We start from the raw sequence: 18,516 nt of genomic DNA, 5'->3' as shown, positions 1-18,516 counted from the left end.
TTTTTATATGGTATTCGTACACATTTATTTTTTTGAGTTTATCATTGTCTATTTTTTTCCAAGAACAATATTGTTACGGACCCAAAAAAAAATTGAAAAGTTGATGGGGTCATAGTTTAATTTACAAAATTATTTGGTTTTGATTGGATAACTACATGGATGGTTCAAGATAAATCCTACTTGTCAATAACAATTTGTTTAGTATTTTTTTCGGACACAACTAAGTAAAAATTCTCTCGGATACAACCAAGTAGAAAGAAAGATTTATCCGAAGTTAATGTTTTGAGTTTACACGGCCAGTAAATCACCAGCTCAATATGACCGGTATACTTGTAAATCAGTTATTAGTTTTTATGATCGGTATACTTGTAAACAAGTTATTAGTTTTTGTCCAAAGCGCCACCTGGACCGCCCTCATTTCTGGCCCTGTCGAAAACTGTTATTTCTCCTCTGCCCTCCTCTATTTCTCTAAAATGCGCCGTGAAAACATCCATTTCACTTTCCCATGTGCATTCAAAGCATCTGCTGCGCTTTGCTTGCCTTTTACAGAGAAGCAGATTCACGCGGTTGCGGTGAAGCTGGGCCAAATTAACGATAAATTTGTTGGCTGCACCGCGTTTGATATGTATTCGAAAACTGGGCTTAAATTTGAAGCGAAACGCCTGTTTGACGAAATGGCTGAAAGAAACATCGCTACGTGGAATGCATACTTTTCTAATGCAGTGCTTGATGGGAATCCTCGGAAAGCAATTGATACGTTTATTGATTTCCACCGGGTGGTTGGAGAACCCGATTCGATAACATTTTGTGCGTTCTTGAATGTTTGTGCTGATGCGAGTTATTTGGACTTTGGGAGGCAGCTGCATGGGTTTGTGATTCGCAGTGGGTTTGAAGGGGATGTGTCGGTTGCAATGGGACCCTTCATTTTCATGGGAACTGTAAGGAAGTTGGATTGGCTGAAATATTTTCAGTGGGACGGGGAGGATTCAGTTTCGTGGTGTTCGATGGTGCTGCTTGTGAGCAGAATGATGCGAAGGAGAAGGCTTGCGTGGTGTTTTTGATGGATAGAAGGGAAGGGACTGAGCTGACAGATTAATTGGTTTCAAGTGTCATCAGCGTATGTGCAGGGCTTTCAGGACTTGAATTGGGGAGGTCAGTTCATGCACTTGCAGTGAAAGCATGCGTGGAGGGTGATGTTTTTGTCGGGAGTGCCCCTGTTGACATGTATGGAAAATGCGGAAGTAGTGAAGATTGTGAGCAGGACTTTCATGAGATGCCTGAAAGGAATTTGGTTTCCTGGAATGCTATGATTAGCGGGTATGCATATCACGGGGATGTTGCATGGCCATCACATTGTTTGAAGAAATGCAGCCTGACGCGGTGCTGAATTATGTAACACTAATCTTTATGTTATCAGCAGTGGCGGAGTCAGAGTTTTGTTAATAAAGGGACAAATTACTAATAAATACTATAACTTTTCAATATGATTTTTTTTTAACTTGATTGAGTTCCATGACTTGAAACTTTGAATGATATTCATTCTCAAGAAATTTACACTTGAAATACTTTTATAGTGACGTGTTAATTTAATTTATGAATGTGCTGATTTTTTTTATTATCATTAGTATTTACATAATAATTAACACAACTCTACAATAATAAAGTCAGTTGAGTTACATGATAATTCGAAATCTTTCATATGATATTCATAGCAAAATACACATCAATTCATCAAAACTCATTTCAATTTATATCTATATGTATATAATAAGTATGTTGATTAAATTATACTTAATCATTTATAGGCATTTAAATTATTTCTAGACACACACAAAAAAGTTGTATGAACTCACTATGTCAAATATGTGAAACAAGTTTTAATACTATACTCTAGTTTCAAATAAGAAAATACCGAGAGAGAGAAAGTGTAACTAATGGGATTTAAACTCATGCCCTCTCCTAACTTCAAGCATCTCGTTAATAATTAATTACAAATAAATTTGTGATATAAAATAACAATCAATATATGTACATTGTAAATTAAGATACCTCAATTAAATAATTAATTCATAATTACAGTGAACCAAGAGACCTTAGTTAAATAATTTCAATAATCTACTCTGTCAATACAAGAAATGTCAAGAATAGTGATTTTGCATGAACATTAATTTATTCATTTATAATAAGAAAATAAACATTTAATTGATTAAATTAGGAAATTCAAACATTTATTTTGAACATATTTGAACACATTCATATCAAAACCCCTAAATTATCATAAACCCTAATATTTTTAATAACTAATTATAAAAGAATAAAACTAAAATTAGATAATAAAATAAATAGAAAAGATAAATTTTTTTACCTAAAGCATAAAGCAAAAGAAATTATTTGCTTATCTGGACTTGAAAAGAAATTTTCATAAGAGAAAAAGGCAAGCAACAACAACTCAAAAGAAAAAAGGGTTCTCTGTTAATTAGTGAAAAAACAAAAAAAAAGGAAAATAAATTAAGTAAATGAGCTGAAAATATATATTATATATTATATTAAATTATAAGTAAACAATAACTTTCCACTTTCTATGTATCAAACCCTCCCTAAATTATTATATTAATATTTTAATATAAAAAAAAATAAAAAAATTAAGGGGGCAATTGCCCCCTTTTGTATCCACATGGCTCCGCCACTGGTTATCAGCTTGTAGCAGAGGAGGGGCAGTTAAATCGGGTATCTAGATTTTTAAGTCAATGAGGAACAGGTACATGATTGAATCGGGAGCTGAGCATTATGCTTGTACTGTGGACATGTTATGGCGGGCTGGAATGGTGGAGCTTGCTTATGAATTTGTACAGAAAATGCCAATTCGTCCAACAATTTCTGTTTTGGGGGGCTCTTTTAAATGCTTGCAGGGTGTATAGGAAGCCAGAGTAAGGTAAAATTGCAGCTGATAACTTATTCAAACTTGATTCAGAAAATTCAGGCAACCATGTGCTGCTTTCAAACATGTTAGTTGTTGTTGAAAGGTAAGTTAATTGTTTAAAGCCAACCTCATTGTACTTCAGAAATGCTACAAATCTAGCTAGCTTTAATTAGATGGTTTTTGAATCCGCTTCCTTGAAGTTCCCGTTACTTGCTTGCTGATGTCAAAGTACTACTGTAGTCACAATTTCCACTCCTTATTTAAGAATGGAAATTGCGATCCAAATCCCTCTTTCATTCAGTCGCCACACCTCGTCAATTTTTTGTTCTTGGGGAATGAGATTCTCTCTGTCTTTGGCCCTCAGGCTAGACAATGAGAGTAGCACTCCCCATCTGTTGGATAACCGCTCACTCATTTCTCAAGAATTGAAATTAAAATCTTCAATCTGAAAGATCCAAGTTTAAACAACGGGTCTGTTTAGGATTATGGAACCACTGTTCATGGATTTCTCTAGCTACAAACATAGAAGCTGTCTTTGTCTGGACCTTCAGAATCAGGACCTGGAATGATGCTATTCTTGCAGGTAGAAATGATGCTATCACCTGCTGTGGTTTTCGTAGTCACTGCATTTATTATCTGAAAAGGTAGTAACTTCCCAGTCAAGCTTATGGATATGTCTTAGCAAAAATCCAGTAGCCCTTGCACCGTATCCTGGACAATATTTTTTGGTAGCGATTGTTTTAGACTGGATTGTGAGGGTCCCTGTCCTGCTTGTTAGCGCATCAAATTTATGAATAATCGAGTGGCTGCTTCCACGTAATATACTAGAGATGCTTCGTTCACCATGGTGTTCTTTCTTCTGCTCTAAGTAATTGGTTTTTTATTTTCAGCTTTCTTCTTTGTCTATATTCTCCTTTTGCTTGTCATCCAATTATCTTGGACCTAAATGCAGATGGGAGGAAGCCACCCTTGTGAGAAAAGAATTGAAGGATGTTGGGATCAAGAAGGGGGCAGGTTGTAGCTGGGTTACTGTAAAGAAAAAAGTCCATATCTTCCAGGCAAAGGATACATCCCAGGAAAAGAACAGTGAGATTCAGGCGATGCTAGTTAAGCCAAGGAGGCAAGGACATAAATGCAGGCAGCTGGTTAAAAGAAAATGACACTATGACAGCAGTTGGGTATCACAGCGAGAAGATTGCCATTGCCTTCGTCCTTAGAGTTATCCCTCCTGGAGTTAACCTATAAGAATCACAAAAAATCTCAGGATATGTGATTATTGTCATGGTGCCTTTGTTGGGAGAGAGATTATTGGCAGAGATAACAATAGATTTCGGGACTGTGAGTGCTCATGCAGATATTTTTGGTGATAATTTTTATACTTATTAACAATTTTTTGACGGGTTAGGTAATTTTCAGATAGAATACTTAAAAAAAAAAACTTATTTAATGCAAACTTGTAACTATATTTCAAACTTCCATATTAAATGATTCATAATTTTGGTGATTGATTTTCAGTAACCAAGTTACATAAAATTTTTCCTTTTCCAACCAACCATCTGCCATTTTAGAATTGACAATTTTCTTTTTGGTTGGATGCGAGACTTGTTAGTTCATCAACTACACAAATAGGGTTACTCTCAAACTCTTTTAATTCCTTGCTTCTCTACTTTTGGTGGGATTCCAACGCACTTGTGAATTGTGATTTACTGATCTCTCTCTTTTCTTTTAAAAAATATTACATGACAGCGATTAACTCGCTAGTTCACCAGTCATTTCGAAGACGGCAAGATTTGACTGCATTAGTAGTAGTACTGTTACTACTAACTACTGTATCCCATTAAGCCACGTAAATCAAACGAGGTCGTTTTCTCATCTCCCACAGTACCCTTCAGGCCTCTTGTACATGTTACACAGCATAGAAGAGGCTCAAAATCTTTTACCTGATATCAACTGGGAAACTGAAGGAGAGAAAAATGGCAGCAGCAAAAGGTGCGTGCCTGAACCACATATCTCGAGAATCATCAGATATAAGAAGGCTCGCCGATTTCTACAAAGAGATATTTGGTTTTGAGGAGATAGAGAGCCCTAAGTTCGAGTTCAAAGTTATATGGCTTAAGGTCTCTCCAGATTTCGCTTCCACTTAATCGAAAGGAGCCCAGATACCCAGCTTCCTGAAGGACCCTACAGTGCCGCTTCACCGGTTCTTGATCCTACCCATCTCCCTAGAGGACATCATGTCTGCTTCTCTGTCTCTAATTTTGACTCCTTTGTCCAATCTCTCAAGGTATCACGAATCATCACCTTCGTTCTTTTTTTTGTTGTTTAATATGATTATGTTCATTTTGAATGATTATTGAAGTCTTGGGAATCAAAGAAAGTGTTGAATTTGAAGCATTTTTCTGCGTTTTAGCAGCAAATTTCACTATCAATTAGTGGCATTTAAACGATTATGTTCAGTTTAAGTATTGTCTTCTACATTTCCTTTAAGTAAATTGAAGCTAAATATTGTGGTAATTGCAGGACAAGGGAATAAAAACGTTTCAGAGGTCTGTACCTAATCGGCCAATCAGGCAGGTCTTCTTCTTTGATCCAGATGGTGAGCTTTTGTAACCGTTTTTCTGGGTTTGATGTTTAGTTTGAAGATCAATTGTGTAAAAGACATTTGCTTTATCTTTCTGGTAATGGTGCAGGTAATGGATTGGAAGTTGCGAGTCGTGATGAATAGGGTTGCTCTCTACCTGTGAGTATGGATAAATGTTTGTAGGGCTGTAAGCCTGTAAGGGGAAACATAAACTTAAAATAAAATGTAATAAAAACCCCTTATTTGTATGCAGTTACTCATAACTCTTATGATCATGTATTCCTGGAGTTCTGGATCTTTTCTAGTTTTCCTTCCTTCAAAATTGGATAGCGTTTGGATAGCGTTAGTATGGAGGTAGCATTATGCATTACCATGTGGTCTTGTGGAGCAGTAATGGTATAGCTGATTGGATTTTTTGCATCTTTTATATGTTGCTGTTTCTTCAAAGGAAAAGGATGATCCCATAGCATTGAAATGCCATTGCCATTACCGTAAAAAGGACTGATGAGTTGTCTGTTTAGCCACTCCACTGGCAATAGGGAATTTCTAGAACGTTAGTTGGACTGTCGGGTCCGTCTGATTAGGATTAGCTTTTGCGAGTGATATGTAAAAAAGATACTTAGGTGTTTGAAATTTTTTTATTTTTTTTATTTTTATATTATTTTAATGTACTATATCAAAAATAATTTTTTAAAAATAAAAAAAATATTTTAATGTATTTTAAAAAAATAATTTCTTATCGTCGATCCTTTTTAACAAGTAAGGGTATATACCTCGACAGCTTAAGAGTGGAATTTTAACTATGATTTAAGTTCGGAATCCCAAATTCATGAGTTCCGATCTTTTTAAGTACCCCCGAATTAATTCCCTTTATTTTAACAATAGATATAGTTTATAGTGAATTTTTATAATAAAATTCCCTTTATTTTTTTTATTTCTAAAGCTTTGATTGGGGATAAAATAATATTTTTCATGTGACAAAATAGTTTTTATAAGATTCATTAAGGGTATTTTGATTTGTTATTTTTTTTTGGAAAGAGTGTAATAAATGAATTACGCTAAAAATCAAAGTTTTAATAGAACCATTCTAAGAGCTTTATGGGCTTTTCCTGTTTTAGTGAAAATACTTGACTGACCTTTGCATGAGATTTCTTTTAGCTTTGCTTTAAGGATATTTTTTGTATTTTCATATAGGTGTTTTTTGTTATTTTTGCGATGAGCTCGATTTTTTATGTCTTTTAGCATAAATCTAATATTATTAAAATCAAAAGTTGTCAGGCCTGTTGGATCCATGTGGAGACGTGTCATCTCTATCTGTGCCATTTGATCGATGTATGAGGCGTGTTACAGTGTTCATATCCCACCTTCCACGACAACATTAAAAAGGTTCGGTTGTCCTCTTCATAGCGGTCCAATACATATTGACAATAGAGCTATGGTTGGTCTTCAATTGACTTTTTTTTCTCCTTTCACTTTTCTCTCTTTTATTTTTTGCCGAGCTTTACTTTTATCATTTGAATCTATTTTCTCTTCTACTCTGGTCCTTATTCTCTTAATTGCTGATTATTTTATTTTGAATTATTTTTTTTCAATTGCATCCCTCATATTTGACTCAATTCAATATTTTAGAATTTGACATTCATTGTTTTGATTTATTTTTATTTTATCCTCAATTGTTTTTTTATTTTTTTTCTTTAATTTTATCCTTTAAGTCTATTTTATCTCTCAATTTGCTTCTCATTCTTTTAATTTCTAATTATTTTGTCTTGAATCATTTTTTTCAACTGCATCTCTCATACTTGATTTTTTTTTAATTTGATCCTCATTGTTCTGGTTTCTTTTTATTTTATCCTCGATCCTTTTTTGATTATTTTTTTCAATTTTATCCCTTAATATTTTATTTTATTTGTGTTACAATTTTTAACCATATTCCTTTAATTTCTATTTGTTTTTTTTTTTAAATTTTGTCCCTTGATATTTTTTCATAGTGAGGGATTTGATTTCATCATTTGATTTCATCATTTGATTTCATCATTTGATTTCTATTTAACTTCATTTATTTGATTTCTATTTGTTTTTATTTTTATTTTTGCTTTTATTGTTTTTTTTTTAAAATTTTGTCCCTTGATATTTTTTCATAGTGAGGGATTTGATTTCATCATCATTTTTTTCATGTTTGTTTTCTATGGACTAATCCTGACCTTATAAACTGAATGACAAGTTTTAAAGATTAGCATGGGCTGACTCCAGTTTTTTTATTTAATTTTTTTTAATTATTCTTTTGTCTATTTCATCACCCACCACTATGTTGTTTGATAATTTAACTTTATCAATTTTTATATATCAATGTCTTACAGGTTTTATATATGTTGAGTTTTTGTTTTTTCACAAATTTTTTTAAAATTAAAGATTTTTTTCATCTTCATCCAAGAAAGGATTGGCCCGCTGAAGAAACCTCTTTTTAAATGTACCAAGCATAAGGACTAAGAGTACGCCTAACCTGATTTGTTTTGATCTTTTTCATGTACAGTTGCTTCCTTATTTGTTTAGTTTGCTCAGAATTTAGCTACCCCGTTTTCCTTTTTTTAGATTGTTCTCACATTATTGTCATTGTCTTTTTTTTCTTTTTACTACTATTGTCTTTTTTTTTTAATTATTTTATTAAAACTAATGCAACATATTTGGCTTAATCGGGTCATTGACCTACTGTGCGGATCCCCCTTTTTTATAATATATTTGCTTCGAATGAACAACATTTTTTTTCATGCTAAACAAATTTTTAATCTGGTCGCGGCGGCATAGCGCCGGGTAGACAGCTATATATTTGGTTAGTGTACTCGGTAGGAATTTGGGAATGTACGCTTTGAATCGATGAGTACCACGGTATACGATTCCTGCACTCGGATACCGATATTGTTGGTAATTGATGAAACCAAGTGTCCGTATAGGACTAGGATGAGCCTAGGTGTTCTTTAACTTCGTGGTTCTTGTCTTCTCCATTACATAAATTAATATAAGACTCTCCAATGTTGGTTGTGTCAGTACCAAATATAGTAAGGATCTTGTTGTGTTGGAACGTAGAAACACAGGTATAAAAAAGGTATTTGAGTTCTCTAATTGTGCGAGTAGAAAATTAAAAATAAATTAGTGAGGGCTGTAAGCATTATTATTGCTCAGGTCTTTGGTCAATATTTGAATTTGATCATCAGAAAAGATAAATTTCATGCAACCAAGATTGCAACTAATTAATTGCATTAAGTATTTCTCTCCTTTCTTTTCTTTTGATTTTTTTCCTTGTCATCAGAGCTTATATCAAGAGTCTCCTTGCAATCATCTAGGTAGTGACCCAATAATAAGAGTTTGGGACTAAGAAATTTGTTCTCTCTGTGGTCTTAGGTTCGAGCCCTGTGGTTGCTCATATAATGACCACTGGAGGTTTACATGGTCATTAACTTTAGGGCCCGTGGGATTAGTCGAGGTGCACGCAAGCTGGCCCGGACACCCACGTTAAACTAAAAAAAAAAAAGAGTCGCCTTGCACTTGTTTTTTTTCTTTAAATGTAATTAGGGAATTAACCATATATAAGATAATTTTTTTTTTATTAATGTGTAGTGTTCGGACAAGCTTATATGTATTTTAACTAATCTTTATGGGCTCTAAAATTAACAATCAGATAAGTTTCTAGTAACTATTAATATTAGTAACTATAGAGATTAAAACTGAAATCATCCAAAATTTAATCTCAGGCACTTAATGCTGTAATAATTATTATATTTTTTTTTTAGTTTAACGTAGGTGTTCGGGCCAGCTTTCGCGCACCTCGACTAATCCCACAGGCCCTGAAGTTAACGACCATGTAAACCTCCAGTGGCCATCATATGAGCAACCACATAGCTTAAACCTGAAACCACATTAAAAAAAAAAAAAAACAAAGTCTCACTGGTTGAGACTGTCAATTATTCAGATGAGAGGATTGTGCAATATGTTTGTTGTCCCAAAAAAAGATATAAACGAGGCGCTGATCATGTTGAACAGGGTACGACACTATATATACCATAAGAACTCTGAAGAAACACGTGCATGTGGTGATGTCTTTTGGAGCATTTTAATCTCATATACATTCTACTCCACGTCATTTCATCTCATGAAAAAAATAAAAAAAACATTGTACCCCAATGCAACGGCAACTTGATGGTTGGTAAACTGTGTTTCTGCAAAATAAAATAAAATTATATATATTATTTTTATATTTTTAGATTATTTTGATGTGATAATTTGAAAAATATTTTTTAAAAATAAAAATAAAATATTATTTTAATATAATTTAAATAATAAAATAATTTAAAAAATAATTATTACTACACTCTTAATACTCCTTACCCCACATCTCATAAGATTTTCTGCTTTAGGCATGCGCAAGACACAACTGAAATCTACATTAACCATACACAATATTTTCTTCAAGGTGTCCCCTTGTGTATAAGCCTAGATACAGAAGCTTGGAATAAAAAAATTGTATGGATGGGACCGAGTAGAAAACATAAATAAATGTTACTTCGCTCACTCCTCCGCGCCTTGCACAGCAGCTCTCCGACCAAATAAAATCCCTACCATTCAACCTTCCTTCCTCTTTATTCCCATTGCCACAGTAAACACATCATAATCTCTCTCAGTCTGATTCCATCAAGAGGAAAAATGCCCCCCATCTTCTGGAAGAACATTCTCAAATGCCTACCCACCATAATCCCATCCTCACATCCATTGCCCTCAGATCAGTTGCAGGAGTATAGGGATCCATTACCATCATCCACTACCCTCATCTCCCCCACCACATCAATTATTATCCAGAACTTCAACTCCCCCTACGACCTCTCCTCAGCACCCACCTCCAAATCCCTCAGTACTCCCTCCACCAACTCCTTCTCCTCCTCTTACTCCGACTCAGACACCGAATCAAATCTTGATTTTGCCACCATTCTCGCCTCCCAACGTCTCTTCTTCTCCTCCCCTGGCCGCTCCAACTCCATCATTGAGTCCTTGCCAGAGCCCCAGACACCAGTCAGTGGAGGTGTTGCGATTAAAAAGTATTCACCAGATCCTTATACGGATTTTAAACATTCAATGCAAGAGATGATTGAAGCAAGAGAGCTAAGGGACGTTAGGGCTAAATGGGACTACTTGCATGAGTTGCTCTCTTGTTATCTTAAATTAAACCCTAAACACACTCACAAGTTTATCATTAGTGCTTTTGCTGACATAGTAGTTTGCTTATTGTCTTCGCCCTCGCAGGAATCCGACACACAACGGGAACCTGACGGCCTTCGTCGGTGACATAAGGTTTCACGTTTCTTGGTGTGATGTCAATGATGAACATCTTTTAAATTTTGTTTTGTTATGTAAAAAGAAAGGGCATTCGTGATGCATGTTAGAGGAGGCACGTTTTTTCGTTGTTTCGTGGAATCACTTGTATCTGGTACTGAAAAGGGATGTCTTCATGCATGAAGACAGTAAAGGTCATTTGCAATGGAGGTAAAGTACATTATAATAAGTTTGGAAACCAAGGAATTCGCGTGGGATGTTAATGTCTCGATGCATGTTTTAATTTTTAAGGGTTGTGTTGGTTTTATGCAAAGTTTTGTGTGTTTTCTTTTCTTGTTAAGAGTTCATACTTTGGATGGATGTTTGATTGGCTGGGAAATTTGCCTTATATCTAATGGGCGATGCATGGCGGCAGGCAGAGTTCGTTTATTTGCCTTGGTTTTTGCTGTGGTCCTGCGGGTGCTGAACCAGCATCAGCATCAACAACAGGGAGCTGATTAATATAATTAACATTTTGGGGATCTGAGTTTTGCAAGTACCCTCACAAGGAGCCTAGTTCATAGGGGCCTTTGCCAAGAAATGAACCTTTAGGCACGTGCGTGGGTGTATATTATACATGCCCATCGAATTTGTGAGTGCTGCCATCGTAATTGTTAAATATCTTTTTTTCTTTTTTTTTAGTTTAATATAGATGTTCACGTGCACCTCAACTATATTTATCTAATTTACGAGTAGTGCTGCAAATAAACCGAGCCGAGCTCAGCATCCACTACTTCAATTTATCCAATTTTAGTAAAGTTGAAACTTGATTTATTTTCACAACGAACCTAAAACATGATGTTCAATTTTTTTAGGCTCAGAGTTAGCTCAATTTTATTTAAAACTCGGGCTTGTTTGATTGTTTAATAATGTCCTTATAAATAAGCTAGATTTTAAGTTTTGACATGCTTATACACATTGCAATATCATAAAAAGTTTTGTAAACATAATGTATTTTATAGATTTTTAAACATAATATATTATATTTTTCTTAATCCCTTAATAAAATGCGCGCGCGCACATAACAACTAGATTTTTTTTATTAAATCTCATTTTACAAAAAGAATATTTTTGTTTACATATTAAATTAATTAATTTATCAAATCTTATACAAACTGTTTTTAATTTTTTTAATTTTCAGAAGCTTACAAATCAGCTCATTTGCAAGCTTTTAAACAAGCTTATTATATTTAAACATATATAATTGAGTCAGCTCATATGTTTTAATAAATCGAGCTTAGCTAAGATTAAGTTCAGTTTATTTATAAAATTACAACAATACATAATTAACTTTCTACTTTACAATTAGATGTGAAATCTCAGCGACATGATTAACAGCTTAATTAGCACCACAAAATAGAAAAATAATTAACATCTGGAGAATTGCAACTGTGAACAATACTGTTTCCAGTACCAAAATGTTAATCAAGCCAATTACACTTGAGAAACTGCTATAATCATTCCTGTAGATTTCGCGGTATGATCTTTATATTAGCACAGCATTAATTTAACGGCACTTGAATTTAACAAGATTTTAATTTTAACGATTTTAAGAAGCTGCTATAATCAAGATTTTAACGATTTTGAAGCAAAACACCATTTTATACAGAGAAAGGTTGGCACAGTTTTTTCTATCCAAGTTAAGTGTTTATGCGTGCTCAAATCTATCAACATGATATTGATCGAGACAAAAACAAGAAAAGATACATTATCAGCTTGATTTTTAATAGAACTGACGCGGTCCAAAACTTGGACTCGCAAACTCGAATCAGTCCCCATGAAAAAAGTGCAGTGCGAGCCCCCATACTTGTGCATAAAAGAGAGCAAAGGAGGCATGGTATTAAGAATATTACAGGAATTGAGAGCTAGCTAGTTTTGTTCTCATTTTGTACAGTAGCACACAAGGGGAGACAAAGAAAGAGGATCCAAAGAAATGCTAACTATTTTCGATAAAAAGGAACGAGGGATACTAGCACAAAAGAACTAATGAAATGTTTCCTTCTATCATATGTTTGATTAATTAAGTGTTCTTACCGTAAAGTTGGTCGGTTTAGGTAAGTTTAACACCAGACCATTTGTCCTTGAGTGCTTCCATTATTATATCTCGCTCTTTAGGGCTGATCAGTTATGGCATTAATTGGTACGTGGGACATAAGAGTACTATATCAGAAATCCACACCAATTAAGTGTTGTAAAATCAATTGTGTAAGCTAACGAGGTAACAATTGGACGGCCTTGATTGATTTCTGATTTTCCATTAGGACATGAAAAAAGACGAGAAAGGACAATAAAAGAAAACGTGATCGATGTAGATGAGGCTGGATGCAAAGATTAGTTATTTGTCGCATTTAAAACAAGTAGGGCCAAATTTAAAAACTGACCCAGAGAATCTGAACGTTGTCTGGGATTTTCTTTTTAACTTTTCAACAAATTACAGACACCAACATGGACGAGGAGCAGGATATATGACCTTAATCATTGATCATATAATTTGTCAAAAAAACCTAACCCGAATAAAAAAAACTGTCATGAAAGAAAAGGAAAAGAAAACCAGGAAAGAAGCTGTAATATTTGCCACTTTTTTAAAAGTTGGTAAAACCAGGAAAAAAAATTAAGGATGCCTCTAGCCAAGTTCGACGCGGCAATATGTGAAGGTGGGTCCAATATTTATGAGTTTCGTGGGAGAACGTAAATCCATGTCTTCTTGATAATAACCATAGATTAATGGAATATTTTAGGATCTTAATTATATAAATCGACACCAGAGCGCCTGTGTTATACCAAGATATGTGAATCATTGAGGTAATGCTAGTTCAGTGAAAGTCCTTGAATTTGGATGTTAATTACCGGTGTAGTTAGAAATTTGCTATTAGAAGATTAATCGGGTAGCAGCATGTATGCGAGAGATCCTTCTAGAGAGAAATAATATTGATTTCTCTTACAAAGTGAAGAGAGAATGATGATGTTATGCTATTAATTTATAATATTTATGCTTACACAAAAAAAAATCCTAGTCAATCAAGATCTCAATTAATTACACAACTAATCATGATCTAAATCACAATAAATCTTGATTAGGATCTTAATTATACTAATTCTAGCCAAGAAAAATGTGATAGAGGAATATTTCTATCACAATAATAGAGTTGAGCTGATTCAAGTACGTTGATAAATTGGTTATCATATCAACTTGGATCTTCCTATATTTGTTCTACTCTAAATATAAATATTTTGTATGATTTGCGTGATTTACAGTAAAAGAGTATTTGTTTGGGAGTTACATGCACCCCTTACAGAAAGCATATGATACATGCCTTTTTCATGAGTGCTAGCATGGTACGTATACCTTTTAAACAAATACATATTTAATTGTTTATTAATTATTCAACACCAGATACAATTGAAACTAGATGTTGGAAGGACCTTTTTTTTTTTATCATTGAAATATATAAAAAGACTAATATAGTCCATGCATGAAGTACGAAAATTAGCCCAAATACGCTGTTAAAAAATTGTGTGAGAAGATAACCTTTTATTAATCACTATTTAGCTCCATTGATGATTAAACACGCGGTTGATCAATCATCAATGTACTTATATTATAGTTTTTTTACTGTTTTTGTTTGCTACTCATTAGAGCCGATGGGTACTGTATTAATAATTATTTTTAAAAATTTATTTTTAACATTAATATATTAAAATAATATAAAAACAAAGAAAAAAATAAAAAAATTTAATGTTTTTCAAAAATACAAAAATAAATGGACTCAATGTTGATACCGTTGGCCACGTGCTTTTAAAAAATATAACTTTTTTATTTAAAATTATTTTTTTAAATTTTAAAATTATGTTGATGTATTGATATTTAAAATGAATTTTTAAAAATAAAAATATATTATTTTAATGTATTTAAAAAAAAAACTTTAAAAATAACGTTGAATACTTATGCTTTGAATCACCCACGCACGCATGCATGTATCGTATTTAACCCTTTTCTTTTCGTGTGGCATTGACATGAATAATTGAATAATAATAATGCAAGGAGAACTGGTATTGATGTCCGATTGATATGGTTGTCAGCTTATGGATACTTCATCTCAATCAACTCCAAACTGATTTCCTGGACCTAGAGATCTTCGCTTTTCAGCCTATCAAAATTCTGGTGGCACGTCAGAACCTGTGTGCCACTGCCCCAGCAACCACTCCCCGCCACAGTACCAGTACTAGAGACGCGACAGAGGTGAAGCAGCCAAGATTTCAAATCCAAGAATCAAGAGAGAGAGCCTCGTGAAAAAAATGTGAGAATGATTCTGTCAAATTTGTTTGCTTCCTTTAGATTTTGCTGCTTGTATTATATTATGGCTTGAGAAGTTCTGTAAGTTTTTGTTATCTGTGCTCCAGTTCCATGGCATTAATTGTGCCTTGGGAATGAGAGTAGTTTGATGATCATCGTAACATTTCCTGTAGTCTTGGCTTGTGCAGGCAGTCCTGTTCTTGCTTGTATCCACAGACGCATTTGCAAAGAAGCTTGCTCCCTTTATTGATCGTATTCGCAGGATGATCAAGTTGGCATTCGGGGGTTTGGACAAGTATCAACCCGACGTCTAGCATAGTTGGGTTAATATCTTTTTTAAACATTTTAAAAACCAATACGTGGAAATATAGTTAAAATCAAGGTTTTAAATTGTGGTTTTTATGATTTACTGTGTTAGCGATTGCTTGTAAATAATGATGGAGATTGTTTCCGTGAAATTACAGTTACTAAAAAGCTTGTAATTTTATTTTTCACCGGTAAAATTATCATTTTATTTTTTTCTAAACAAAATTGTTTTACTTGTTATTAAAGGCAAATTTATTTTTTCCATGAGATATATATCTTACTATCATATTGATGGAAGACAGTTCAATTTTTTTATTTTTTAAATACATGGTAAAATGATTTAAATATCTTTAAAAAATAAAACCGGGTACAATAGGCTTTTGATCTTTTATCACTTTAATTGTAGATTGAAATGATTGCCTTGTCTTTTAAAGTAAAAGAACAATAAAACTTATGTCCATCAGCATTTTCTTTATTTGGTTATGGTTTTTTTTTTAGTTATAATCAAATTCAATAAATAATAATTTAATTTTTTAACAAGTATAAATATAATTAAGAAATTAAAAGTGATTGGTGTATAGGTGTCGGTGAGTAAGAGATGCTCGTGCTTTTTGGAAGATATCGACAATCAAACATCACGTTTAGTGACGGTGTTGGAAGCGCCGCATCGTTCTCTTCCTGTTTGGTAGGAGTGTGTGCCCAACGAAGCAGCAGTTAGGTTTAAATGACATTTTCTTTCTTCTCTTCCTCTTATCTCCTAGTCTCAAATTTCACACCAGCCATTCCAAAAACCAAATGTTTCATGTTAATTTGTATTTATATCAATTTTGATTTTTATTCTTTTTATTACTATTTGTTTTGCTTTTAAGGTCTTTTTGAGGTTGATTTTTGTTTTTGTAGTTTCATCCATCAACAATTTATTTCATTTTATTTTTATATCTAATTTTGTCCTCGTTTTTTTATTTTTGTTATTTTTTTAATCTTTTTTTGATTTTTTATTCAATCTCATTTCTCAACATTTTTTTTCATTTAATTTTTGTATCTAATTTTATCCTTAATTTTTCATTGATAATTTTTTTTTTGTTTTTAATCATTTTTCTTGATTTTTATTTCAATTTCATCCATTAACTTTTTATTTCATTCAATTTTTATATCCAATATAATCCTCATTTTCTTGATCGTTATTTGTTTTGTTTTTTAATTTTGGATGACTAGGGATTTTGCCTAATGATTTTTTCAGGTTTGTCTTCTATGAGGTAATCTGAATTTCATAACCTAAGTCAAGGTTTCAAATATTAGCTCAATGTAACTTTGATCCTAGGTTTTTTTTTTTAAAAAAAAAAAAATGATTTTGACATTAGGTTACTGGGTGCTCTCCTTTTTGTGTGGTCATCTTAATCTCATATCCCGGGGTCACAAATTAGTCAAGTTGACCTAGATTGACTCGAGCTTTTTCCTAACATTTTCTTTTAAATTGATTTTTTTAAGTTTTGTTTTTTATTATTTAGTTTGCTTGAGAGTTGACCTCCATTATTTCATTTAATTTCTTACGTGTCTCATGAGCGGACTATGAATTTAACATGCTGACTTGAGTCATGTTTTTTATCCTATTTTAAATTATTATTTTTAGTTCGTCGTCCAATGTTTATTTGTTAGTAACTGAGCTTCATATCATTTTTTTCTTTATGAGGCTATCTCATTCTCATTTAATTTTTATTTTGTTATCAAATATAATTGTTGAGATGTTTTAAGAATACCTAGAGGGTATTTTTTCATGATATTGACCAACATTTTTTTTATCAATCATTGTTGTTTTTGTATTGTCATTTGCTTTTTTTATAATTATATTATTAAATTAACTGAGTTTATTGAACCCGTTCAAATCAATGATTCAGGTTCCAGATTTTTCTCACTTATTTAAAAACAATATCATCATCTGAACATTCTTTTTTTATATTAGAAAAAACATAACCCGATCTGCGATATAACATGGGTCACCTATCTATCTATCTAGTATAACACTAAATATCAAGATAAGAAAAACTCTAATAATAAAATAAGTTGAATCATTATCTTAATTTTTAAAATGAGATTTACTTGTAAGAATCATTAATTTAATAGTCTATGTTATATATATATAACACGAGTAACTGGTTGGAGGACGTATATCACAGTCCGCAATTCGCAAACCATGAAAACAATATGGGCCTCACATGGCTAAGCCCAGCCCAAACAACCCTCTCTGAACGCTACAACTTTCCTTCGTTTCTTATCTAGTATCCACCCAAAACCAAAAACATCTGCGAGTGAAACACCAAAGAGAAATGGCACTGTCTTCTCTCTCAATCAAACTCCCACTCACACAACCTCCATCAAAACCCACCCATTCGAATCCTACATTACAATTCAAACCTCCACCTCTCAGTTTCAACATCTTCCAATCCCACCCTAAAATACTCACCATCACGCACTCAAAAACAAAAGAGCGCCGGGGTTGTTTTGCAATCAAGGCAGTTGAAAAGGAGAGCACGGAATCCGAGGCAGTGGAGAAACCGGGAATGGAATCAGAACCAGAGTCTTCGGTGACTGGAGAGTTGGGAGCGGAGATAAAGAAGGCGATGATGGAGAGGAAGAGCAAAGAGGAAGGGAATTTTTGGAGTGGAGTAGCGGAGGAGATTCAAGAGATAGAGTGGCCTGCTTTTGGTAAGGTCTTGGGAACTACAGGTGTCGTCATTGGAGTCATTGTTGGGTCTAGTGTCGTTTTACTCACTGTTAACGCCGTTTTGGCCGAGTTGTCCGATCGGGTTTTTGCTGGTAGAGGCCTTCAAGATTTCTTTAGCTAAAAAACAAACAAAACAAGATAGCATTAGAATAAGAAGCTGAGACTTGGACAAATGGCAGAGATCTTTGACCATGGGTTTTGGTTTGCGTTGGAGGGAGATCAGATCACTTGAGTTATCTATCACCTGGCAATTTTAGAGCTGTAGATTTTTTCGTGGTTTGTTTTTTATGTAAAATATATATATTCAATGGCTTTTGATTTTCATTTAGTTGAAC

General features: G+C 33.4%; 3 protein-coding genes and 1 pseudogene across 3 annotated transcripts; all 4 read left to right on the top strand.

The window, feature by feature from the left end:
- Positions 1–210: 210 nt before the first annotated feature.
- LOC7473410 (pentatricopeptide repeat-containing protein At4g14850-like) lies at positions 211–4,424 on the top strand (annotated as a pseudogene).
- A 378-nt stretch (positions 4,425–4,802) lies between these two features.
- On the top strand, positions 4,803–5,823 carry LOC18101557 (lactoylglutathione lyase-like). The gene is given in 4 exon segments (XM_024606767.2): positions 4,803–5,053; positions 5,056–5,204; positions 5,441–5,516; positions 5,611–5,823. Coding segments are annotated over 4 exon segments (420 nt in total). The 5' UTR covers positions 4,803–4,893; the 3' UTR covers positions 5,646–5,823.
- Positions 5,824–10,057: 4,234 nt separating this feature from the next.
- LOC7473408 (transcription repressor OFP12) lies at positions 10,058–11,058 on the top strand. Its single transcript, XM_002312497.3, has one exon. It carries the CDS (start codon positions 10,197–10,199, stop codon positions 10,830–10,832), a length of 636 nt encoding a protein of 211 aa, XP_002312533.1. The 5' UTR covers positions 10,058–10,196; the 3' UTR covers positions 10,833–11,058.
- Positions 11,059–17,733: 6,675 nt separating this feature from the next.
- Positions 17,734–18,509, top strand: LOC7467495 (preprotein translocase subunit SECE1). Its single transcript, XM_002312496.4, has one exon. The coding sequence runs from the start codon at positions 17,784–17,786 to the stop codon at positions 18,300–18,302; it is 519 nt and encodes a 172-aa protein (XP_002312532.1). The 5' UTR covers positions 17,734–17,783; the 3' UTR covers positions 18,303–18,509.
- The last annotated feature ends 7 nt before the right edge of the window (positions 18,510–18,516 follow it).

This window comes from Populus trichocarpa, chromosome 8 (assembly GCF_000002775.5).
Source record: "Populus trichocarpa isolate Nisqually-1 chromosome 8, P.trichocarpa_v4.1, whole genome shotgun sequence".
NCBI classification, from domain to species: domain Eukaryota; kingdom Viridiplantae; phylum Streptophyta; class Magnoliopsida; order Malpighiales; family Salicaceae; genus Populus; species Populus trichocarpa.
This window is presented reverse-complemented; position numbering and strand designations above follow the sequence as displayed.